This window comes from Erinaceus europaeus, chromosome X, assembly GCF_950295315.1.
Source record: "Erinaceus europaeus chromosome X, mEriEur2.1, whole genome shotgun sequence".
Classification (NCBI taxonomy): Eukaryota; Metazoa; Chordata; class Mammalia; order Eulipotyphla; family Erinaceidae; genus Erinaceus; species Erinaceus europaeus.
In genome coordinates this window covers 64,601,579-64,628,416 of record NC_080185.1, presented here as the reverse complement: position 1 = coordinate 64,628,416, position 26,838 = coordinate 64,601,579, and the positions used below count along the sequence as shown (strand labels likewise).

General features: G+C 37.4%; 1 protein-coding gene across 1 annotated transcript in view; it reads right to left on the bottom strand.

The window, feature by feature from the left end:
• PCDH19 (protocadherin 19) overlaps positions 1 to 26,838 on the bottom strand; it is a 262,828-nt gene that overhangs the window by 120,004 nt on the left and 115,986 nt on the right. The window contains exon 4 of the mRNA XM_007535259.2: positions 7,380 to 7,438. Within this exon, the coding sequence (XP_007535321.1) occupies positions 7,380 to 7,438 (59 nt within the window). The remainder of the gene's footprint in view (positions 1 to 7,379; positions 7,439 to 26,838) is intronic.

Below are 26,838 nucleotides of genomic sequence, written 5' to 3'. Positions count from 1 at the left end.
TTGGCTCTACTGATATTTTGAATTGCATAATTTTATAACATTGGGATCTGTTCTGTACGTGATAAGATGTATCAGTATCCCTGACCTCTACCCACTTAAATGCCTTCAACGTTCCTCCCATAAGTTACAATAGCAAAGACTACATGGATTCACTAAACTCTAGAAATAGACCTACCTTATGCCCCAGCAATCCCTCTAAGGATTTACCCAGTGGACTGTGGAAAAGGAGGGGAAGGGACAAGGATGAAGAGGCATTGAGATGGGTGTGTTTCCTAGACACCAATCAAGGGGAGATGAGGTTGTGCCTATGTGTTAAAAACTATACCATAAACCATTAACCCCACCTCCATAATTTTTTTTAACAATTTTAAAAATTCCAGGACACATCCAGTTGAGTGTGTAAACCACCACATGCAATGACCCTGGTCTAACCCCCTAGTCCCCACCTACAAAGGAGAAGCTTCACAAGTGATGAGGCAGTGCTGCATTTGTCTCTCTTTCTCTTGTACTCTATATATCTCCCACTCTCTCAATTTCTCTCTGTTCTATGAAATAAAAAAATAAGTAAATAAATAAAATATTTAAAATAATCCAGAATTTTGGTTGGGAGATAGCATAATGATTATACAAAAACATTTTATGCCTGATGCTCAAATGACCCAAGTTCAGTACTCCACACCAGCACCCAAAGTTTGAAAGAGCCACTATATTTAGTTGTTTAAACTCTGTTTCTGTTACCTAGTACTTCCAAAATGTAGTGGAAGGAGCACTGAATTTTGTTGTATGCTTTACATTGGGTTCTAGTTCTCCCCCGCCAAGAGAATTGGATCAGTCCAGTTAGATTTCGTGGGCCCGCTTGGCCCCGCCCCAAAGAACCCTGCGAGAGTTGCAGATTAAGAGGGAGAGAGTTCCTGAGTTCCTGACTTCTAGAGTAAGAGAGAGTGCTTGTGCCGCTGCAAAGAGACAGCAGAGTTCTGTTTGGTGATTAGTTTGTCTTAGTTTATGAATCGTTGTTCTTAAATAAAGAAATACAGCTTCCCTGCCCAGCCGTATGTCTCTGGTCGTCTCTGTTACCCGCCCGTGAAGCTAGCCTGGCTAGAGCCGCCGAATTTTAACAACAGAATTTAGAGTCAGTAGAGCAGATAATGTTCTACAATCTACCACTTTAGTTGTGGGCTCTTATACCTGATATTTAAGTTGCTAGAATCTCTCACAAGACCATCTTGAGAATTTCATGAGATATCATACATGAATTACAAGGTAAACACAGATTATACAAATATAGTTGCTATTTATTTATCATTAATTTGAAACTTCTTTAGTTGCTACAACTATATTTTAAAGTTTTTCTGGGAGAAATGTTAAATTCTCCTAAAATTCACAAATATGGAAAAAATTCAACTTCTTTCTTTATTGAAATGATAAGTACAGGCCATGGCACACTAAACAAATTGGTTTTAGATCTACCTTTTAAAAATTTGATTATCATATATATCTGAATAACATAAACCACCTCAAATTTTTTGTTTTTCAAAAACTGGGAGAATAAAAATCATGACTGCCACAGTCTAGGGGACTGAGTCAACTTGAGAAGTCATATACTCTGAAGAAAAATTAAGTGGTATAACACCCTGACATACACACACACGCGCACGCGCACACGCACACACACACATACACACACACAATAGTTAACTTGTTTAAAAAATCAGTTTGAGCACCTGATAAACTAAGTGTCCCATACTTTAATACTGTGAGAAAATTCAGAGGCTTAACAAATAGATTTCTCTAAGGCACTTTATTTTTGAAAGGATTTTTCTAGTGATTTACAAGATTGCAAAATAACAGGGCTATAGTTCTAAACCACCCAAACTATGTAAGGTCTGTGCCCACATCCTCCCAATGATAGCCACTGTAGTTCTCCCAAAGTCTTATATATGGGTTGACTAAATATATTTTTTCACGTTCGTATGCTTCAATTTTCTATATTCCTTTTTAAAATAAACTTTATTATTTTATTTTTTAAATATTTATTTATTCCCTTTTGTTGCCCTTGTTGTTTTATTGTTGTAGTTATTATTTTTGTTGTTATTGATGTCATCATTGTTGGATAGAACAGAGAGAAATGGAGAGAGGAGGGGAAGACAGAGAGGGGAGAGAAAGATAGACACCTAAAGACCTGCTTCACTGCCTGTGAAGCGACTCCCTTGCAGGTGGGGCTTGGGGGCTGGAACCAGGATCCTTACATAGGTCCTTGTGCTTTGCACCACGTGCATTTAACCCTCTGCACTACTGCCTGACTTCTAATTTTCTATATTCCACATATACATGAAATCATATGATAGCTGTCCTTCACTTCATTCTCTACTTCACTCAACATAATCACCTGTAGTCCCATACATTTTATCCCAAAGGACACATATAGTATTTTTTTTATTTGCTGAGTAGTACTCCACTGAGTATATGTCTTATGATGCTGTCACTGTATTTATAAAACTCAAATGAATGACTTTTATTCCATTGCCAAAGGCTTTTTTCTCCTTACTCTATCAAAATATTCCTCAATTATCAGATATTTTTAACTTTTAACCAGGAAAATGAAAAGTCACATGTCAGAGAAACATGGGTTATTTGGACAAAGAAGGTAGATCCCACATGGAAGCTGATGCCCATTTTTATATACACTTTTAAGGCCTCCCTTCACTTCTATACTAAATTATTCATACATCTATCATAAAGCTGTTTAAAAACCAGTGATCTAAATGTTTTAAATTGTAAAACATTCTGGCAAAATGGTACTCACCTAGAACAAATAGCAATTTATGCAAGCATAAAAAATTGATTTCACTTATTTCACTGCCTGTGTATCCCTTGGGAGACAAAAGCCTTATAAACCAACTTTTGTAAAACAATAAATTAGGAGTGCTGTTTACAATGAAATTGTAAGTACAAATGTGTCTAGTATTGCTATTTTGACCAACAGAGTAGGCCAGATCTTTTCGGGAAGCACCATAAACAGGATGGTACACATGATAGTGCCTAATAAATGCTTGAAATAGACACTACTCAAACTAACATATATTACACTTTAAAATATTAGCAGTCTTCCAGAAGAATGGTCTTCTAGGAAACAGGAGAATCTTCCCAGTAATTAACACCACATAAGCACAAAATGCCATATGAGAGTAAGAATGAGAAGGGAGAGATAATCAAATAACAGTTAAAGTATATATAAGAAACAATGAGAGATTTTAGAATGGTTCTTGGGTCACCTATATCCCAATCACTTTAGGAGACTACAATAGCTATAAATTCTCTAAGGATGAAACCACAGATTAAGCATTGATTATGTCTCCAAGGGGAAATTCTAATGAGAATTAGAGGTCATTAATTGATGGCTTAAAGGAAATTTAGTGCTAGTTTGTCAAGTTGGAAGATAATAAAATTTTCTTCAGCTTTGTTCACTCCATCATTCAATAGCAAATATGTATATAACAAATATATACAAGATGCAATACAAGGTCCTGAAAAATCACAGGACAATTTTGGGCTTTGGGGATGGAAGCATTAAGTGTGATTAGTAGCCAGTGTTCACTTTCCTCTCTACAATGTTTCTGTGCCTAACTTATTTCTGTTTTCTTCTGTCTGAGTCTCATACTCTGGTTTATGTTGCTCATATTAAGTATCAGATAGCAGCAGAGAAGATTCGCATGAGGAAAGAGAGTGTTATAGATAGCATAGACAAAGCACCACTGCTGGCTTTGCCTTCTCTGGTAACTAACAAGGATAAAATCTAGCAGGGAAGATCCATTCAGAAAAAATATCCAAACTGTCTTGTTTTATTAATTTAGGACTCTGGCGTAAGAATTGTGTACACCTGCATATTGTCATAATATTTTTAGAAGCCTGTGAATGAATCTCTAAGAAACCACACAATGTCCAACATTATGGTGAGCAATTTGTACAAAATACACATGGTTTTATCAACTAGTGTAGGTTACCACGCTCTTTAAACATTTTTCATAAATACTGTATTCAAAATTGTTAGTAACTAGAAAACATAGCACGCAAGGTTTTCTGTATCTTTCCAGGTATTGTGCTATTTAAAAACTCATTTGATTTCATGAATTCCAAGGTATTCATAGTTTTCCAAAACTGCAGGTTTCTAAAAGTAGTACTTGACAAAAATGTATGTGTCCCTGATTATGCAGTTATCTCCTCTTAATCAGAGTAATCCTTCATTTGCAAAACAAAAACTTTTTTTATCTCAAGAAACCTCAAGTCACTGACAGTGTAAATTGAAATTTATAGTGTAATGAATTAAAAAATTAGAGGTTTCTAATAAAGCCAAAAGATGCTATGGATATAGACGTAACTCAAAATCTAGGTGTTTAATTGTAAGTTTTCATCTCATCAATGTGACATATGCATTGACTATTCCTAGTCTATTTAAGAAGTGAGGTTGCCCAAAAGAATCAACATTCTGTCATGCATGGTCATAGAATTCCAAGCTACCAAGAGCTATCCCAAGAAACCTATGAGTATATCATATATCACTACTTTTACAAACAGTTCAATGAAAAAAAAAATGTTCTTTTAACAGTCTCAAACAGAAAAGACAGTTCCAGCTGTCAGATACATTTAATTATTTACCTTTTTTTCTGTTGACAAAGAAAATATTTAAAATTGATGTCACCCAACCCCTCAAAAGTATTCCAAACCATGTTGTGATTGGCAATACTATGTTATCCAATTCCAGGTAATTAGTAATTTCACTTAAGAACACAAACAGTTCCAAAGCAGTACAAACATATGTAGCATGTTTCCAGAGGTTACTGCAGCACTATGAATTATATTAGATGTTAATTAAAGTTGTTTGAAGACAAGACTATCATAGTCTTTGATTCCTACTCTTCTGGTAATGTAAATTTTTAGGACTAGAGCCAGAAAAATTCAAATTTCGAGTCTTCTCTACTATGGCTCTAATATACTCTGTTTACCTCTCTATATCATTTCTATTGATTTAGCAAGCATACAGAAAGTTCAGTATTAATTTAAGAATGATCACTGGAATGTGCATGGTGATGTTTCCATGAAGCAGTAATAAAGTTATTATCTAAATGGTTCTACTCCATAAAAAGTTCTCACATTTGCCTCACTCTCCCTCTCTAGAAGGCTCCTTGAGCACCGCAGACCTGCCTTCAATGATCAACTTGGTGTCCACTGTATCCAATGGAGTCTTCCTTGGCAGTATCCAGTCCTGTATTCACAAGTATTATAGCTCTATGAATAACTGAGGTTGATCCGCCAATCATAATCTTAACTTTGAATGCTTCATTTGAAACACTTCCACATATTTTAAGAAATATTAAATCAAGCATAAATCTTGTTTTCTTGTCTATAAAGTTTTTAAATAAATAACTAATTTGTCATTTAAACATATTGTCAGAAAACTCATAGTGCATTTTCTGTTTTCTATGCAAAAATGCATCGTGATTTTAAAAAATATTTATTCCCTTTTGTTGCCATTATTGTTTTATTGTTGTAGTTATTATTGTTGTACTTGATGTCGTTGTTGTTGGATAGGACAGAGAGAAATGGAGAGAGGAGGGGAATGCAGAGGGGGGAGAGAAGGATAGACACCCACAGACCTGTTTCACCGCCTGTGAAAGGAGGGGAGCTGGGGGCTCGAACTGGGATCCTTAAGCCGGTCCTTGAGCTTTGCGCCATGTGCTCTTAACCCACTGCGTTACCGCCCGACTTCCGCATCATGATTTTCATGACAACTCAATATCATGAAAATAAAATTTTGAAATTCAGCAGAAGCTCAACAAAATAAACTAAGGACTTCATTGATTTGTTTATTTTTATTGAAGTAAATGTGCATTGTAACATTATGTGAGTTTCAGGTATATATCACCAATAACCAACATATATATTACTACAAGGTTAACACAAAAAATTGAAATCAATATTTAAAGTGAAAAGCAATGGGGCCATGGATGTGCTTCAGTGTTCAGAACACAGAATTTACAGATGATAGCTTCTAAGTTCAACTCCACCATCAGCAGCACATGGTGTGTAATAGTGCTCTGATATCTCTTTTGTTTCTCATAAGTAAATAAAATTAATTTGTTAATCACTATATTTTACAAATTAAGTGACTGATCAGGAGATGATTCCTTTATTGTAGTACATTCGTGCAAAGACCTTGGTTCAAGCTTCTAGCCACCACATGGGAGTACCATGTAAAATGGAAACTTCATGAATAATGTTATGGTGTCTTTCCTTCTCTCTTCCTCCCTATCTCTCACCCCCTACTTAGAAAACTATATATAGATATAGATAGATAGATAGATAGATAGATAGATAGATAGATAGATAGAGAGAGAGAGAGAGAAGGAGAGAGAGAATAGGAGTAGTAGAATCTTGCAGGTATGAAGCCACAACAAAACAATAACAATACCTTATTAGGAAAGAAAGTGGAGGGAGGGAAAACAAGGAAGGAATACTAAGTTGTTAGCTTAAGGGCAGCTGAGACAGTTCACCTGGTAGCATCCCTGACTTGCCAAGTTCAAAACCACCAGCCTAATACTTGGGGAAACTATGGCACTGGGAGAAGCTTTGTGGTTATGGTGCCTCTTCCTCTCTTTGTATGCTTGTTTTTTTCTCTACTCTCTATCTGAAAAAAGACAGTGTGGAACAATAAGACTGAACATGCATGAGACCCTAGCATGTAAATAAATAAATAAACAAATAGATGCAACATAAATTTGGTATTACATTGCAAGAATGTTTTATTATGTTCTTATATTAGATTTCTAAATCATCATACAAAATCTGTTTTAATATGATCTAATTCTATTTTTAATATATGGATATACATACATTTATATGAAAAATATGATAAAATTCCAATGTTGATTTTAAGAGAGTGGTACTACCATTATTATTATTATTATTTTGCTTTTCTGGATTTTACAAATATTCTACAGTAAAACAGAAGTATTCACTTTAAACTTGAAAAGGCATCATATAAAAATATATCCTGAGGCCAGAAGACAGCTCAGTCAGTAGAGCAATGCCTTAGGTCACAGGTTCAAACCCCAAAACCAGATGGGAGCACCACAACAACAGGGGAGCTTCAGAAATGGGGGAATGGCATACTGTTTTTTTCCCTCTCTCTCATCTCTTTATCTCTTAATATCTCTCTCTATCTCTCTCTCTAAAGAAAAAGAATAAAAGTATTAATCTAGAAGTGATGGAAATACATCTGTGCCAGGCACTGGCAACATACATAGAAAAAAAAAAGTCTGTTGTTTATTTAATATTAAATCAAGGTTAGTTTTAAAAACAAGCAAGCAAGTAAACCAACATACCTTTTGATCAAATGGGCTCGGCTGTTAACATAGTTGGAGTCAAAAGAATAATTTTCAGTCTGCGGTAGAAAAAAAAAAGAGTAAAATGATTATATAGACAATCTATTAAAAGCCAAACTTACCTTCCTAAAGAGTTTTTTGTTTGTTTGCTTATTTGTTAGGCAAGAAGCAATGAATAAACTGAAAACCAAGGCCAGAGTAAGACAATAGCTTAAAGATAGCCTGATGCTTTTTGTGAGCTCTCACTTACAGACTAAGACGAATTTGAAATAAACATCCCTTAGAATATGGCTGACTGCTGACCATCTACAACTTAGGGAAGACGCAGACTGGTCCACAATCTTTGTGGCAACTAATTGCTTCCTGTTCCTCAGCAGATACAATCCTGGATTAATCAAATAGAAAGAAAATTCAAAGATAATTTTATTAGTAGAGAATTAACATGTTAAAATTTTATTCCATAAATATGGAAATACAGGCAAAGTAATCTCCCACTGAGGATTTAAATGTTGCATAATCCTCTTATACAGGAAGAGCTTCATCACAGATAAAAAGGTAAATGAGCGAGTGTTATACCTAAAAGAGGGTGAAAGGCAATCCACATGAGGTGCCAAAGTCTTTCATGTAAAACATGAAATTTTCCAGCAAATCTTTGTCTCTGCTTCTATTGTTAAAACACCAGTGCCTAATCTGGTTATACTAGACTGCCTGAGTAAAGGCTTTACAAAAGAAAATGCAGAATATCTGCCAGATGAAAGAGATGGAAAGATAACTCATGAACACCCAATGGTAAAGGGATGCAGCATAAAAAGGCAAGAACACAAGAAAAAGATGACACTGAAGTAAATATAGCAAAATCCTATAATACTCGCAACACTTAAGCACCACACTTTAATCATTAATAAACTGAAATATGTCCAAACACATATTCCCCACTCTCCTACCAGAAAGCATTACTATTCCTTAGGACCTCATGAAATCACTTCAATTGAGGGTGCCTAGAGAAGGAATTATCTTAACTATCTAGCTAACAAAACAGCAGGTTCCTTTTAGAGAACTACCTATCAGATATAATTGTGCTAGGCTTTTTTTATTTAAGAAAGTGTTAATTAACAAAACCATAGGGTAGGAGGGGTATAATTCCACACAATTCCCACCACCTAATCTCCATATCCCACCCCCTCTCCTGATAGCTTTCCTTGTACCCCTCCTACCCTATGGTTTTGTTAATTACTACTTTCTTAAATAAAAAATTAGTTAATTAATTAATTAAAAGCCTAGCACAATTATATCTGATAGGTAGTTCTCTAGTGCTAGGCTTTTATATGTAACTACAGGCGTACAACGCTTAATAGAGAAGAAAGTGAGTAATAGCAGATGCAACTACCACATCAGCACAAAAAAGCCCACAGTCAGGGTAGATACCCTAAGCATCTAGAAAAAAAAAAAATGATAGTGGTGGTGGGAAGGAGGGGAGAAGGGGGAATCTTGAGGAAAAAACTAAATTCTACCACCCCACATATACTGTTATCCTGTACTTGGGCACTTAGATGTGTCCATACCCCAAGCATCCTTCATCTAGAAGTTAGGCAGTATAATATCCACTCAAAATATCTTTATCTATAAGATAACATAAACCATTTTACTTCTGGTATTCTTAGAATACATGGATTGAGGAAATAAGTATCAAAGGATAATTTCATCTCTAATATGTTCAAAAGAAAATGGGTGCTCAAGATTTTGCAAACATAATTACAAAAGGAGGAGAATTATGTTTTGCAAACATAATTATAAACTTCAATTTGGCTTGGGGACATGGTACTGAAAGTACTGCTATAACATTATCCAGTAAAACAACAAGTAATTATTTAAATGATTTAATACACCTACACAACAGACAAATGTGCTGTTGTGAATATGCTCTCATTTATAACACTCAGTATAATATCTAATTTAACAAGTGGAAGTTTCACCCATCCCCAAGAAAGTGTACTATCCTATTATAATGGGGAATTAAGCACACAGATATTCACTTAATAGTTTCACAGCAAAACTGTATGCAAATTACTTAATTCTCTTCTTTTTAAGATATTTTTTCTTTATTGGGGTTAAATGGTTTATAGTTAACAGTAAAATACAATAGTCTGTACATGTATAACATTTCTCAGTTTTCCACATAACAATTCAACCCCCTCTAGCTCCTCCTCTGCCAACATGTTCTAGGACCTGAATACCCCCACCACAACTCCAGAGTCTTTTATTTTAGTGCAATACACCAAACCTAGTCCACGTTCTGCTTCGTGTTTCCCTTCTGTTCTTATTTTTCAACTTCTGTCTGAGTGGAATCACCCCATATTCATCCTTCTCTTTATGACTTATCTCACTTAACATGATTCCTTCAAGCTCCATCCAAGATGAGGTGAAAAAAGTTAAATCACTATTTTTAATAACATCCTTCTGTTTCTGACTTACTTCACTTAACATGAATATTTGAAGGTCCCATCCAAGATCGGCTGAAAATGGTCAGGTCACGATTTTTAATAGCTGAGTAGTATTCCATTGTGTATGGATACCACAACTTGCTCAGCCACTCATCTGTTGTTGGACACCTGGGTTGCTTCCAGGTTTTGGCAATTAAAAATTGTGCTGCTATGAATATAGGTATGCACAAATCTTTCTGGATGGTTGTGTATGGTTCCTTAGGATATATCCCTTGGAGAGGAATTTCTAGGTCATAGGGAAGGTCCACTTCTAGCCTTTTGAGAATTCTCTAGACTGTTTTCCATTGGGATTAGACTAATTTCTACTCTCACCAACAGTGCAGGAGGGTTCCTTTGTCCCCATAACTGCCCCAGTATTTTTTGATGCTACATTTTCTGATTTATGACATTCTCACAGGAGTGACGTAGAATCTAATTGTCTTTATTTACATTTCTCTGACAATCAATTGCTTGGGGCATTTTCATATGTTTGTTAGCCTTTTGGATCTCTTCTTTAGTGAATATTGTGTTCATATCCTTTCCCCATTTTTGGATGGAGTTTTCTTATTGCTCAGTTTGGTGAGCTATTCATATATTTTGATTATAAACCTCTTGTCTGATGTATGTTATATATAAAGATTGCCCATTTTGTAAGGGGTTTCTTTGTTTGAATGGTAGTTTATTTTTCTGTGCAGAAATATTTTAATTTGCTGTATCCATTGGTTTATTTTGTTTTAGTCTTCTTTGTAATTAGATTTGTATCAATGAAGATGCCTTTCAAATTTATACAGAAAATAGTTCTGCCAATATTTTCCTCTAAGTATTTGATAGTTTCTGATCTAATATCCTTGTACTTTATACATTTGGTATTAACTTCTTGGTGAAATACAGTAGTTTCATTATTCTCAATTTTTCAATCCAATTTTTTCTCTTATTTATTCATTTTGTTATTATCCTTAGTTTATTTATTGGATAGAGACAGCCAGAAAACTAGAGGGAAGGGAATGGTAGAGAGACAGATATAGAGAGAGGGATATATATATATATGGAGAGAGAGAGAGAGAAAGAGAACTGCAACACTGCCTCACCACTTGCAAAGCATTCCTTCTACAGGTGGGGACCAGGGGCTCAAACCGGGTCCTTGAACACTGTAATATGTGCATTCAACCAGGTGTGCCACCAACTGACCCAGAGCCAATATTTCCAACATCATTTGTTGAAAAGACTCTCCTTTCCCTATTTAATTTTGTCAAAGATTAGATGTCCATAGGTGTGGGGGTTTATTTCTGGGGTCTCAATTCTATTCCACTGGTCATTGTGTCTATTTATGCAAATTATATAATTATCTTTTTCTTTTAACCAGAGCACTTTTTAGCTTTGTTTTATAGTGGTTCTGGGAACTCAGGAGTGCTTCAAATGTGAAAATCTCTTGTATAAACATTATGGTATCTCGTGGGCCAAATCATGTAATTCTTGATTATCTCAAATTCTTCACCTTTAAAATAGAGACAATGAAACATAACCAAAGAGAAATTCAACTCCATCCATCTATCATGTGTCATAGTGGAAATGGTGTTGGTCATATTCCTCTACTGTCTATAGAAATGCTGTGTAGGCTTAGAAATTTGACCTCAAATTTTTTAATGCACAGACTATAGGCCGAGTCTTTGAAATGTTGAAGCTCTTAAAAGCTTAGACCAGGGATAGCAGAAGCAACTGGTGACATTACTCTATAAGACACAGCTATATACAAATAATGTCAAAGGATGTAAATTACGGTGATGTTGTGTCCAGCCTTTAGGTTCATGATTAGTCAACAATTTGTTTGGCTTTCTATGTTTAATCTTCTTTCAGCCACCAGGTTCCAGATGCTAATGTAATGCCAACCAGACTTCCCTGTGCAGATGACCCCACCAATATGTCCTGGAGCCCCTCTTCCCCAGAGCTCCGCCCCACCCGGGAAAGAGAGACTGGTTGGGAGTATGGATTGACCTGACAATGCCCACGTTCAGCGGGGAAGCAATTACAGAAGCCAGACCTTCCACCTTCTGCATCCCATAATGTCCCTTGGTCCATGCTTTCAGAGCTATAAATAATAGGAAAGCTATCAAGGGAGGGCATGAGATACAGAGTTCTGGTGGTGGGAATTGTGTGCAGTTGTACCCCTCTTAACCTATGGTTTTTGTCAGTGTTTGCTTTTTATAAATAAAAATTATTTTTAAAAATAACAAAATAAATAATGGGGGCCTAGGCAGTGGCACACTCAATTAAGCAGACCTGTTACCATGTGCAAGTACCCAGGTTCAAGCCCCCTGGTCCCCATCTGCAGGAGGGAAGCTTCATCAGCTATAAAGCAGTGCAACTGTTCATTCTCTTTCCATCTAAATGTCTTTGTCTTTATCCAATTAATAAATAAGCTAATAAATAAATATTTAAAAATAAAAAAAGAAATTTGACCTTATTTAGATAATAAAAGAGAAAAAGGAACATTAATTTATATCTTGATGATTTCCAGCTGCCAAATTGTAGATACTACCATGATGCCAACCTGACTTCCCTGGGCAGACAACCTCATCAATGTGTCTTGGAACCCCGCCTCCCCAGAGACCTACCCCACTAGAAAAAGGTAGAGCCAGGCTAGAGTTATGGATTGACTTATTAATGCCCATATCCAGCAGAAAAGCAATTATAGAAGCCAGTCTTCCTATATTCTGAACCCCGTAAAGATTTTTGATCCATACTCCCACTCCCATAGTCTTAAAAAGCAGGGAAGCTTCCAATGGAGAGGATGGGATATGGAACTTGGGTGGTGGTAATTGTATGGAATTGTTACCCACTTGCTTATCCCGTAATCTTGTTGATCATTATTAAATCACTAACAAAAAAAAATAGTCATCCATCTTCTTTCTGTACTACGGTTCATATTCTCATTTGCTCTTTTCCTATTTTTTGGTTCCTGGTTGTTAAGTATTTTGTCCTGCTTCATATTTTAGTACCTTGCACCCACCAAGTTACAGATACTACTTCAATTCCATCTTTTTTATTATAAAAAAGGAAAAATTGACAAAACCATAGGATAAAGAGGGGTACAACTCCACACAATGCCCACCACCAGCTCTCTTTTTCCCATCCCCTCCCCTGATAGCTTTCCTATTCTTTACCCCTCTGGGAATATGGACCTAGGGTCATTATGGGATGCAGAAAGTGGAAAGTCTGGTTTCTGTAATGGCTTCCCTGATGAACATGGAAATTGACAGGTTGATTCATACTCCCAGCATGTCTCTTTCCCTAGTGGGGTGGGACTCTAGGGATGCAGAACTCCAGGTCACACTGGTGTGGTTGTCTGTCTAGGGAAGTCTGGTTGGCATCATAGTAGCATCTGGAACCTGGTGGCTCACTTCAATTCCATCTTGAACATACTAGGCAGATGATCTTGTCAAACATGTCCTATAGCCTCACCTCTCCAAAGTCATACCTTACTAAAAAAAAGATAGAGAGACAAGCTGGAGGTTTGTATGGAATGATCAATTCCTGTGTCCAGCAGAGAAGCAATTACAGATTACAGAACTCCTTTCTTCTGTACCCCTCAAAAATAGCTTGGCACATACTCCCAGAAGGGGGAATGTTTTTTTTTAATTTATTTATTTATGTATTTATTTTTAAAATGGAAATATTGACAAAACCATAATATAAGAGGGGTCAATTACACAAAATTTCCACCACTAGAACTCCGTATCCCATCCCTTCCCTTGATTGCTTCCTTATTCTTTATCCCTCTGGAAGTATGGACTCAGGATCCTTATGGGGTGCAGGAGGTGGAAGGTCTGGCTTCTGTAATTGCTTCTCCACTGAACATCGGCATTGGCAGGTCGATCCACACTCAGGTTGGAGTCATGGTAGCATTTGGAACCTGGTGGCTGAAAAAGCGTTAAGATATAAAGCAGAATACACTGTTAAATAGTCAGGAACCAAAAGGCTAGAATGTTGCAGATGAGATTTGAGGTCTTCAATTTGGAAAAAAAAAGTTATTTAGATCTATTTTAGGTACATTCCAATGGGCCCATGACTTTATTAGTTTTTGCCTGAACCCAACAGCTAACATGGAGGTGGTCCAAAGGTATTGTCTGGGGATATGGTGCCATGGTTGGAAAAAGGACTAGAAAGCTGGATCGGGAAGAGAGTAGCTCCCAAATATGGGGAAAGTATAAAAATATTGTTAACTGTAAACCCCGTAGATTTGATCTGGGTCCCATATTCATCACAAGAGCCTGGGTAACCTCTTCATCCCTGTTAGTATGAGCTCATATTATGGGTTCCTGGCTAGGAACATTCTAGGATGCATTAATTTCAGGACACATCTTCCTCGAGTGCAGAGAGGGGAATGTTATAGAGAGACTCTGAACCCCAGAGGGCTCTGAACTGCATTCCACCAGGACATAGAACATTTGTGACCAGATATCTATGTTTTTATACCATTACTGAGAGGAAAGTGAACTTGGAAAATACCAAAAGAAGTCAAGTGCTGTTTCTCTTATCTGAGAAGGAAGAGGGGAAAATTAAGGACAGCAGGAAGTAGTAATTGGTGTACATGTGGCTTAGAAAAGGAATTGAAACTACCCTGAGGGATTCCTTGGATCACTGTGGAACCTAGCCTTCAAAGTGCCTGTTACCTGCACATTGCCGGGGGCTTCTGTGGGTAGAGCGCGGGACCTCACCATCGACTCACCCTGACACCAAAGGTCTGTACTCCTCTGACTCACTGAGGGACCTATATATCTAAGCAATGGTTTCTCACACATCGCTAGGGGCTTCTACAGGTAGTAGAGGGGAAACCTATCCATGAGCTGGCTATGGCACTGGAGGCTTACATTCCTATGAGGGCTTCCTTGGGTCACTGAGGGAACTAGCCTTGCACACACTGTTTCTAGAAGCCTGTATATCATAGGGTGATTCCTTTGGTAGAGGGTGGGAGATGGTCACTAGAGTGCCTTGTTTCTAGAGGCCCAAGACATATGACTTGGGTATAGAAACTCATTCCTTGAACTCACTGCTACTCACCCCCTGGAAGAAGGATTCCACCTTCTGCTTGAGCTACATAGTTATAAACAGGAGGCCCCTATCCCACCAAAGAAAAGATACCAGGAGTCATTTCCCACCCTCTTGTAACCACTAGATATTGCCTACACTTCCCAGGAACTAATAGTTCTGCTTCAGACAAAATTGTGTCCCCTTTCCTGTTTGGTAGATTACCTTTATGTGCTTCCAGACCCCATGTGCTCCACCAGGAGATAATTAGGCTGTGATATTTCTACATAGAGACATCCATTAGTTACTGAACACCACTGTGTACCTGCTGGCCACACACAACCCTCCCAAAGTCAGCCAAGTGGCCAAATGTAAATGACAGTACCTCATAACATTGATCACTTCAGGAACACCTCTACATTTCTGGGCCTGTGACCCAACACATATCCTACTGAATAATATTGAGAATATGATCCATTTTAGGAACCACTTTGTGACTGTTACAAGATGAAACCATTCTGTGAGACACCCTTGCTATCCCCAACCCACTATCTACCTCTGAAAATTCAGCACAATCTGAAAAATTTTGGCAATAGACAGAACAGGAAAACCAAAATTTCAAAAAATGCATCAACTCAGCAAATCAAGGAAAATGCCCAGAAAGAAATATAATAAATCAGAGAAAGTCATATTTTTAAGGTAGAACCCCCAAAACTAGTCCTCATGTTCAAAATTGAAATGACAAAACTCATGGGAAAAAATCACAGCAGAGCTGGTAGAACAACATAAGAGACCCTGGGAGAAGACAGAAGCCAAATCCAAGAAGAAAGTATGAAGTCAAATACCAAAAAAGGAAAAAAAAAAAAAAAAAAAAAGAGAGAAAGAAAGAAAAAGAAAAAAAGAAACATTAGCAATGCTAGCCAAAGCAACTGCCACAATAGCCCAACAAAATAACATAATAGTAGAAATAAAGGCCACAACAATTTATCAAAACCACACAATAAATGAAGTAAAATATACAACAATCAAAATAAAAGTTAAATAGATGAACAAAAGAGCTGAATTAACAAATAGAATTGAGGGGCTTGAAAACAGAACAACAAAGACTGGAGAAAGAATCAGCAAATGTGAAGATTGTGCTGCAAAATCTAAAAAAAAAAAAAAAGTGAAATAACTAGAGAAGGGACTAAGAAACAATTAAAAAAGAAAACCAGCAGAAGTATGTGTAATAACCTGCCAAGGAACAATATTAGAATCATAGGTGTGCCAGAAGGGAGTGAAGAATAAAAAGGGGAAGAATGCATTCTTGATTAAATAATAGCAGATAATTTCCCCAAAATGAAAAATAGGAAACACATACAGGAAAGCCAGAGAATAGAAAATAGAATTGATCCAGAGATGCAGAGAACAAGACACATCATAATCAGACTGACAAAGATCAAAGATAAAGAAAAGTTAATGAAAGTAGCATGAGAAAAAAAAGACTAACATACAGAGGGAAGGCAATAAGGTTATCTCCATATTTCTCAATAGAAACCCTAAAAGCCAGAAGGGAATATCAAGAAGTCTAGAGTTCTAAATGAGAGAGGCTTCCAATGAAGAATACTGTATCCCACAAGACTCTCATTCCAACTGGAGCAAGAAATAAAGATATTCTAAGAAAAGAAAAAAAAAAACAGCATAAACAATCCATTACAACCAATACAGCCTTACAGAAACTTCTAAAGTGACTCATAAAAGTATACACACAGAGACACAAGAGCACCCAAGACCCATATAAAGTAATGGCATTGAAACATTTCAACTCTGTAATTTCATAATGTTAAAGGTGTGAACTCACCAATAAAAGGCAGACAAGAATAACACAAAGTAAAAGAATAACAAATCATTGTACAGGGCCGGCTGCTGGCACACATGGTTGAACATACATGTCACAGTGCTCAAGGACCCAGGTTCGAGCCTCCAATCCCCACCTGCAGGGGCAAAGCTTCACAAGAGGTGAAGCAGGTCTGCAGGTGTCTTTCTCTCTCCCTCTCTCTTTCCTCTACCCTCTCAATTTCTGGCTGGCTCTATGCAATAAACAAAATTAATTTTTAAAAAGTTTTTTTAAAAATTAGAAAAAGAAAACCACTGTACATGCCAATGGACCTCAAAAAAAAAAAAAAAAAAAAAAAAACAGGAATAGCCATAGGCATATCTGACACAGCAGACTTCAAAGCAATGCAATTAAAGCAATAAAAGGCAGGGATTGACACTACTTAATTCTAAGGGTATCAGTCAAGAAAGAAGAGCTCACAATAATCAACATCCATGTTCCAAATGAAGGGCCAGTAAAATATATAATGTAATTACTGAGATACCTGAGAAAGTACACTGAGAGCAACACAATAACAGCAGGGGTTTTTAACTTCCCACTCTCACAAACAGATCAACCAGGCAGAAAATCAATATTGAAACAAGAGAGTTAAATGATGAGATGGATAGTTTAAACTGACTAAACAACTACAAAGTTTTTCATCCTAAAAGAGTGGAATATGCATTCATCTCAACTCTACATAGGACATTGTCACAAATAGACCATATGCTAGGTCAAAAGAACAACATCAATAAATTCAAACCCATCAAAATCACCTCAAGCATATTCTTAGACCACAGTGGGCTTGAATTAACATTCAGAAACAAACAGAATATTAGAGAGATGCCAAAATATGGAAACTCAACAGTACACTAGTCAATAATTATTGGGTGAAAGAGGAAATTAATGTGTTCCTCGAAAAAAAGTAAAAAAGATATATAGGGGCCAGATGGTGGCGCACCTGGTTGAGTGCACATGTTACGGTGCAGAAAGAACCAGGGTCAAGCTCCCAGTCAGCACCTGCAGGAGGAAAGCTTCAAAAGTAGTGAAGCAGTGCAGTGTTGCAGGTGACTCTCTGTCTCTCCCTCTCTATCACCCTTTTCCCTATCGATTTCTGGCTATCTCTAACAATAAAGATAATTTAATAAAAATAAAGATACAATATAGGTGGTCCAGGAACTGGCGCAATAGATAAAGCATCTGACTATCAAGCATGAGGTCCTGAGTTCAATCCCAAGCAGCACATGGACCAGAGTGATATATGGCTTTTTCTCTCTCCTCCTATGTTTCTTATTAATAAATGAATAAAATCTTTAAAAAAAGATTTTCAAAAAGATAAAATCTAGCAACATATTTTGGACACAGTGAACGAAGAACTAAGAGTCAAATCTGTAGCTATACAGGCATATGTCAAGAAACAACAAAACACACAAATAAACAACCTAATATTACCCCCTGAGAGAATTAGTAAAAGAAGAACAGAATAAACCCAAAGCAATCAGACAGCATGGAATGACAAAAGTTAGAACAGAAATTAACAAAAATAACATCTATGCACCCAATGAGGGACCATCTAAATACATCAAACACCTACTGAAAAAACCACAAAAATACATTAATAGTAATACAGTGATAGTGGAAGACTATAACACACCACTCTCATACTTAGATCAAAGAAGCAGAGAATGAATAAAGAAACAAGAGAACTAAATGAAGAGATGGACAGACTATACCTCCTGGACATTTTCAGAGTTGTTCACCCAAAAAAACTGGAATACACATTTTTTTCAAATCCACATGACATATACTCAAGGACAGACCACATGTTAGGCCACAAAGACAGCATCAACAAATTCAAGAGCATTGAGATCATCCCACGTATCTTCTTAGACCACAATGGAGTAAAGCTAACATTTAACAACAAACAAAAAATTACTAAAAGACACAGAATTTGGAAACTAAACAATATACTGCTTAAGAATCACTTGGTCAGAGAGACACTCAAGCAACAAATGCAAATGTTCCTGGAAACAAATTAAACTGAAGACACAAGCTATCAAAATATTTGGGACACAGCTAAAGCAGTATTGAGTGGGAAATTCATAGCCATGCAATCAAATATTAAAGAAAAAGAAAAAGCTCAAATAAGCGACCTTACTGCATGTCGTAAGGACTTAGAGGTAGAGGAAGAAAGGAACCCTAAAGCATCCAGAAGGACAGAAATCACTAAAATTAGAGCAGAAATAAACAACATCGAAAATAAGAGAACCATACAGAAGATCGATGAAGCCAAATGTTGGTTCTCTGAAAAAATAGACAAGATTGACAAACCCCTAGCCAGACTCACTAAACAAAAGAGGGGGAGAAGACTCAAATTAATAGAATTGTAAACAATAGAGAAGCTATCACAACTGACACCACAGAAATCCAGAAAATCATGCGAAAATTCTATGAAGAACTATATGCCACCAAGCTAGAAAATCAGGAAGATATGGAAGAATTCCTAGAAAAATATGCCCTTCCAAAACTGAACCAAGAAAACTGAAAAACCTACATACACAAATCACAAAGAAATCAAAACAGTTATTAATAATATCTCCAACAACAAAAGTCCTGAACCAGATGGCTTCACAAACAAATTCTACAAAACCTTCAGGAAACAGTTAATACCCATAGTTCTAAAGCTTTTCCATAAGATTAAAGAAACAGGAACACTCCCTTCCACCTTCTATGAAGCCAACATTACCCTGATACCAAAAGAAGATAAGGAAACAGCAAAAAAGGAAAACTACAGACCAATATCTCTGATGAAGATAGATGCCAAAATATTAAACAAGACCTTGGCCAACTGAATACAACATTATATCAAAAAAATTGTTCATCACGTCCAAGTGGGATTCATCCCAGGAATGCAAGGCTGGTTCAACATACGTAAGACAATCAATGTCATTCACCACATCAATAAAAGCAAAGCCAAATCCCACATGATTATTTCAATAGATGCAGAGAAAGCCTTTGACAAAATCCAATACACATTCATGCTCAAAACTCTACAAAAATGGGAATAGATTTGAGATTCCTCAAGATAGTGGAATCCATATAGAGCAAAGATACAGCCAACATCATACTCAACAGACAGAAACTGAAAGCATCCCCCCTCAGATCTGGGACTACACAGGGCTATCACTATCACCATTACTCTTCAACACAGTATTGGAAGTTCTTGCTATAGCAATCAGGCAAGAGAAAGAAATCAAAGGAATACAGATTGGAAGGGAAGAAGTCAAGCTCTCACTATTTTCAGATGATATGATAATATACATAGGAAAATCCTAAAGAATCCAGCAGAAAACTATTGGAAGTTATTAGGCAAGGTGTCAGGCTACAAAATCAGTGGACAAAAATCAGTGGCATTTCTCTATGCAAACATTAAATCTGAAGAAGAAGACATCCAGAAATCACTTCCATTCACTGTTGCAGCAAAATCAACAAAATACCTAGGAATAAAGCTGACCAAATAAGTGACAAACTTGTATACTGAAAACTATGTGTCACAATTCAAGGAAATAGAAAATGATACCAAGAAATGGAAAGACATCCCATGTTCATGGATTGGAAGAATAAATATCATCAAAATGAATATTCTCCCCAGAGCCAAATTTAATGCGATACCCATAAAAGTTCCACCAAGCTTCTTTAAGAGAATAAAACAAAAATTACAATCATTTATCTGGAACCAGAAAACACCTAGAATCACCAAAATTATCTTGAGGAAAAGAAATACAAATGGAGGCATCACACTCCCAGATCTCAAACTATAAGGCCACTGTCATCAAAACAGTCTGGTACTAGAACAAAAATAGGCACACAGACCAGTGGAACAGAATTGAAACCCTGTACTAACCTCCCACACCTATGGACATCTAATCTTTGATAAGGGGGTCCAAAGTATTAAATGGAGGAAGGAGGCTCTCTTCAATAAATAGTGTTGGGAAAACTAGGTTCAAACATGAAGAAGAATGAAATTGAGTCACCTTATCTCAACAGAAACAAAAATCAACTCCAAATGGATCAAGGACCTGGATGTTAGATCAGAAACAGCAAAATACTTAGAGAAAAACACGAATGGAACACTTTCCTACCTAAATATCAAGGACGTCTTTGATGAAACAAACCCAATTGCAAGTAAGACTAAAGCAGAAACAAACCAGTGAGACTACATCGAATTGAAAAGCTTCTGAACAGCCAAAGAAACTATTAAACAAAGAGACCCTGCACAGACTGGGAGAAGATCTTCACATGTCACACATCAGACAAGAGACTAATCACCAAAATATACAAAGAGCTCAGCAAACTTAGCACAAAAAAAGCAAAGGGCCCCATTCAAAAATGGAAAGAGGATATGAACAAAACATTCATGTCAGAGGAGATCCAAAAGGCTAACAAACATATGAAAAACAGCTCCAGGTCGCTGATTGTAAGAGAAGTGCAAATAAAGACAACATTGAGATACCACCTCACTGATGTGAGAATTTCATACATCAAAAAGGACAGTAGCAGCAAATGCTGTAGAGGCTGTGGGGACTAAGGAACCATTCTTCACTGCTGGTGAGAATGTAGATTGGGCCAGTCTCCGTGGAGAGCAATCTGGAGTACTCTCAATAGGCTAGACATAGACCTGCGATATGACCCAGTATTTCTCTCCTGGGAATATACACCAAGGACTCCATAAAGCCCAACCAAAAAGATATGTGTAAGCCTATGTTCATAACAGCACAATTCATAATAGTTAAAACCTGGAAGCAACCCAGGTGCCCAACAACAGATGAGTGGCGGAGAAAACTTTGGTATATATACACAATGTAATACTACCCAACTATCAAGAACAATGAACCCACCTTCTCTGACCCATCTTGGATGGAGCTAGAAGGAATTATGTCAAGTGAGCTAAGTCAGAAAGATAAATGAGTATGGGATGACCCCACTCATCAACAGAAGTTGAGAAAGAAGAACAGAAAGGGGAACTAAAAACAGGATTTGACTAAATCTAGAGTAGGGCACCAAAGTAAAAACCCTGTGGTGAGGGGAGGGTGGTCATTTGGCTTCCCGGGGTGGCATGGAGGCAGAGGTGGGTGTGTGGGATGGGACACAGTCTTTAGGTGGGGGGAATGGTGTTTAAGTACACTCCTATTAAATTGTAGTCATATAAATCACTAATTAATATGAGAGGGGAAAATTGTATATCTCAAACTTTTTAAAACACAGACGGAGTCTTTTTAATACATAGGCTGAGTCTTTGATATGTTGACTCTCTCAAAAGTGTAGACCAGGTAGAACTGAAGCAACCAGTGGCACAGCTATATACAAGATGCTGGGTATTATACAGCAAACCCTAGAAAGGGACCTTTCAAAGTTAACCCAATTACCAAATAATGTGATGTTAACAATAACTATCCATTGTCTCCTTCAAACCTAAGACAGCAGGAACATCACATTTCCACTAAAGAGCCTATATTTCCTCCAGTCCTGGAACCTTAGGGTGGGGTGCACTTTCCTACATGCCTCTCCCAGTTCATATCCAATAATATTGCATCCGCTGATCGCAAGCTAATCAACGCAATGAGTGCCACCCCAGCATACTTCACTTCAGACTGTGTCCAGAGACTTCAGGTGTGGAATGACAACCTTCAGCTTCATTACTCCAGTGAGACTTTCCTTTCATAGTATTCTCTAATTCCATTCCAGGTGGTCCACTTCCTAAGGAAGTCCCAAAACCTAGATGTAGCATATGTTCACACGTATCCATAAACTAGGGCAAAATCTATACCTGAAAGCAAAAGTACACAATAGTCTGCAGTGAGTACCCCCCAATACTTCATATACACTATTCCAGCCTTTAGGTATATAATTGTTCAACAATTTGTTTGGCTTTGTATATTAACTCTCTTTTCAGCCACCAAGTTCCAGATGCCAGCAGGATGCTGACCAGACTTCCCTGGACAGAGGACCCCACCAGTGTGTCCTGGAGCTCCGCTTCCCCAGAGACTCACCCTTCTATGGAAGGAGAGAGGTAGACTGAGAGTATGGATCGACCAGTTAATGCCCATGTTCAGCGGGGAAGTAATTACAGAAGCCAGAACTTCCACCTTCTGCAACCCACCTTGACCTTGGGTCCATACACCCAGAGGGATAAAGAATAGGAAAGCTATCAAGGGAGGGGATGGGATATAGAGATCTGGTGGTGGGAATTGTGTGGAGTTGTACCCCTCCTATCCTATGATTTTGTTATTGTCTCCTTTTTTAAATAAATAATAAAGAAGAATAGCAGCAAAAAATGCTGGCAAGGCTATGGGGACAGAGGATCCCTTCTGCACTGCTGGTCAGAATGTAAATTAGTTCAGCCTCTGTGGAGAGCAGTCTGGAAAACTCTCAAAAGGCTACCCATTGACCTGCTATTTGACTCAGTAATTCCTCTACTGAGGATATACCCCAAGGACTCCATAACACCCAACCAAAAAGAGGTGTGTACTCCTATGTTCATAGCAGCACAATTCATAATAGCTAAAACCTGGAAGCAACCCAGGTGCCCAACAACAGATGAGTGGCTGAGAAAGCTGTGGTATATATACACAATGGAATACTATGCAGCTATCAAGAACAATGAACCCACCTTCTCTGACCCATCTTGGACAGAGCTAGAAGGAATTATGTTAAGTGAGCTAAGTCAGAAAGATAAAGATGAGTATGGGATGATCCCACTCATCAACAGGAATAAGAAGATCTGAAAGGGAAACTAAAAGCAGGACCTGACCAAATTGTAAGTATGGCACCAAAGTAAAAACTCTGGGGTGAGGGTGAGGGTGGATATTTGGCTTCTCAGGGTTGTGGGGGTAGGGGTGGGGGTGGGGAATGGGACACAGTCTTTTGGTGGTGGGAATGGTGTTTAAGTACACTCCTATTAACCTGTAGTCATATAAGTCATTATTTAATTAATATGAGAGAAGAAAAATTGTTGGGACTATGTGTAAGCCTGATAGAGCTTAGGGAAAACCACCCCCATCCTTGGATGGAGGTCTGAGAAGATAACCTCTTGGTAAGTCTCTCTCAACCGAGGTGAGCAAAAGGGGGGGAACTCAGACTTAGTTCTTTCATTCTCAACTCTCAGGCCCACAGAAACCCCAATACTTCCCTCCATTAACTGCAGGCCACATGGCCGCAGATTCACTTATTCAAAGTCACCTTCTGATCACAGAAGAACACACCTTATCACACACTCCATCATACACCTGAGACCCCAGACACGAGAAATTCCAAACTATATGGCCTTTTGACATCTATCTTCTCTCTGTCTAACCCTTCTGGTTTAACCCCTATGCTTCTCTCAAATACCTTTGGATAATTAAGTTGCTTGCGTTATGGAGAATAACATCAATTCCTGTCATACCAGCCCCTACCATAGGGGCAAGCTGACCTTTAAGAAACCTGTAATTTCTGACATATTTCAATAATAATTCCCTTTGTTTGGTTTTCTGTTTAACTCATGTCCACCTTGCTAATAAATGAGTTCTGGGTTCTGAGCACGCTAAAGAGCTCCCTTTGGAATATAACTAAAATATGCCTACTAGCTATCTACAAAATGGAGGACCTCTTAACACTTCATCTGTACTATTCCAGCCTTTAGGTTCATGATTGGTCAACAATTTGTTTGGCTTTGTATTTTAACTCTCTTTTCAGCCACCAGGTTCCAGATGCTAGCATGATGCTGAACAGACTTCCCTGGACAAACACCCCCAACAATGTGCCTTGGAGCTCCGCTTCCCCAGAGCCCTTCCCCACTAGGGAAAGAGAGAGACAGGCTGGGAGTATGGATCAACCTGTCAACACCCATATTCAGTGGGGAAGCAATTACAGAACGCAGACCTTCCACCTTCTGCATCCTACAATGACCTTGGGTCCATACTCCCAGAGGGTAAAGAATAAGAAAGATATCAAGGGAGGGGATGGGATACAGAGAGCTGGTGGTGGGAATTGTGTGGAGTTGTACCTCTCTTATCCTATGGTTTTGTTAATGTCTCATTTTTTAAATAAATAAATAAATAGAAACATAACACAGGGGGCTGGGCGGTGGCATAGCAGGTTAAGCGCACATGGCGGGAAGTGCAAGGACCAGAGTAAGGATCCTAGTTAGAGTCCCTAGATACCCACCTGAAGGTGTGTCACTTCAAAAGTGGTGAAGCAGATCTGCAGGTGTCTATCTCTCCTCCTGCCTTCACCTCCTATTTCTCTCTTTCTTAACCAACAATGACAGCAATAATAACAACAATAATAACAACAGCAGCGATAAACAACAAAGACAACAAAAGGGAAAAAAATACCCTCCAGGAGCAATGGATTCATAATGCAGACACTGAGTACCAGTGAGAGCCCTGCAGGAAAAATAAATAAAAAAATAAAAATAAATAACACAACACAACTATGTGTTGTCTGCAGGAATCCCACATAGCTCAACAAACCAAACACAGACTCAAAGTGAAAGGATAAAAATACTCATACAAGCTAGTGGATCACAAAAATAGGCAGGAACAGCTATTCTTATATATGACACAATAGACATGAAAGAAAGAAAGAAAGAAAGAAAGAAAGAAAGAAAGAAAGAAAGAAAGAAAGAAAGAAAGAAGTAAAAGAGTGGGTCTGGGAGGTGGTGTAGTGGATAAAGCACTGGATTCTCAACCATTGAGGTCCCAAGTTCAATCCCTGGCAACATATGCAACAGAGTGATGTCTGGTTCTTTCTCTCTCTCCTCCTATCATTCTCATAAATAATTAATAATGAATATCATTCTCATGAATAAATTATTTAATAAAATAAAATCAATAAACAAAAGACATTAACACTACTTAATGCTCAGAACATCCATCAACCAAGAGGAATTAACAATTATTAACATCTATTCAACCAAGGAGGGACCATCTAAATACATCAAATATCTACTGGAAGAGCTACAGCAATATATTAACAGCAACACCTTATTAGTAGAAGGCTTCAACACTGCACTCTCTCAACTTGTCAGATCATCCACACAAAGAATTAATAAAAAAATAATAAAATAAGGGAATTTAATGAAGAGATAGATAAACTAGATCTACTGGACATTTTCAGAGTCATCCACTCCAAGAAACTGGAATAAAATTCTATTCAAGACTACAAGGGACATTTTTAAGGAGAAACCATATATTAGGTCACAAAGACAATGTAAACAAATTCAAGAGCATTAAAATCATCCCAAGCATGTTGTCAGACCATAGTGTAATTAAATTAACATTTAACAACAAACAAAAAATTAGTAAAACTTCCACAGTATGGAAACTCAGTAGTACATTACTTAGCAACTACTGGGTCAAAGAGTCAATTAAGGAAGAAATTAAAATGTTTTGATAAACCAATGAAAATAAGACATATGCTATCAAAATATTTGAGACACAGCTAAAGCAGTACTGAGAGAAAATTTCATAGACATACAAGCACATATTAGGAAATAAGAAAAAGTTCAAATAAAGAACCTGACTACACACCTTAAAGACTTAGAGAAAGGGGAACAAATGAATAATAAAGCAGTAAGAAAAACTGAAATAACTAAAATTATAGCAGAACTAAATAACATTGATAATAAGAAAACCACAAAAAAAGATTAATGAAGCTAAATGTTGATTGTTCACAAGAGTAAACAAAATTTATCGACCCTTGGCTAGACTCACTAAAAAATAAGAGGGAGAATATTCACTTAAATAAGATTGTAGATGAAAGAGGAGACATCACAACAGACTACACAGAACCCTATGTCTCATACAAGATTTCTATGAACAGCTACATGCCACCAAGCTAGATAATATGGAAGGAATGGATGAGTTCCTAGATACATAGAAACTCCCAAAATTAAACAAAGAGGAACTAGATAATATGAAGAAGCCAATCACCACCAAATAAATGGAAATGCTTATCAAAAACCTTCCCAACAATGAAAGTCCTGGACCAGATGGTTTTACAAATGAATTTACAAAAATGTAAGAGAAGAGATAACGCCTTTACTTTTAAAGCTCCT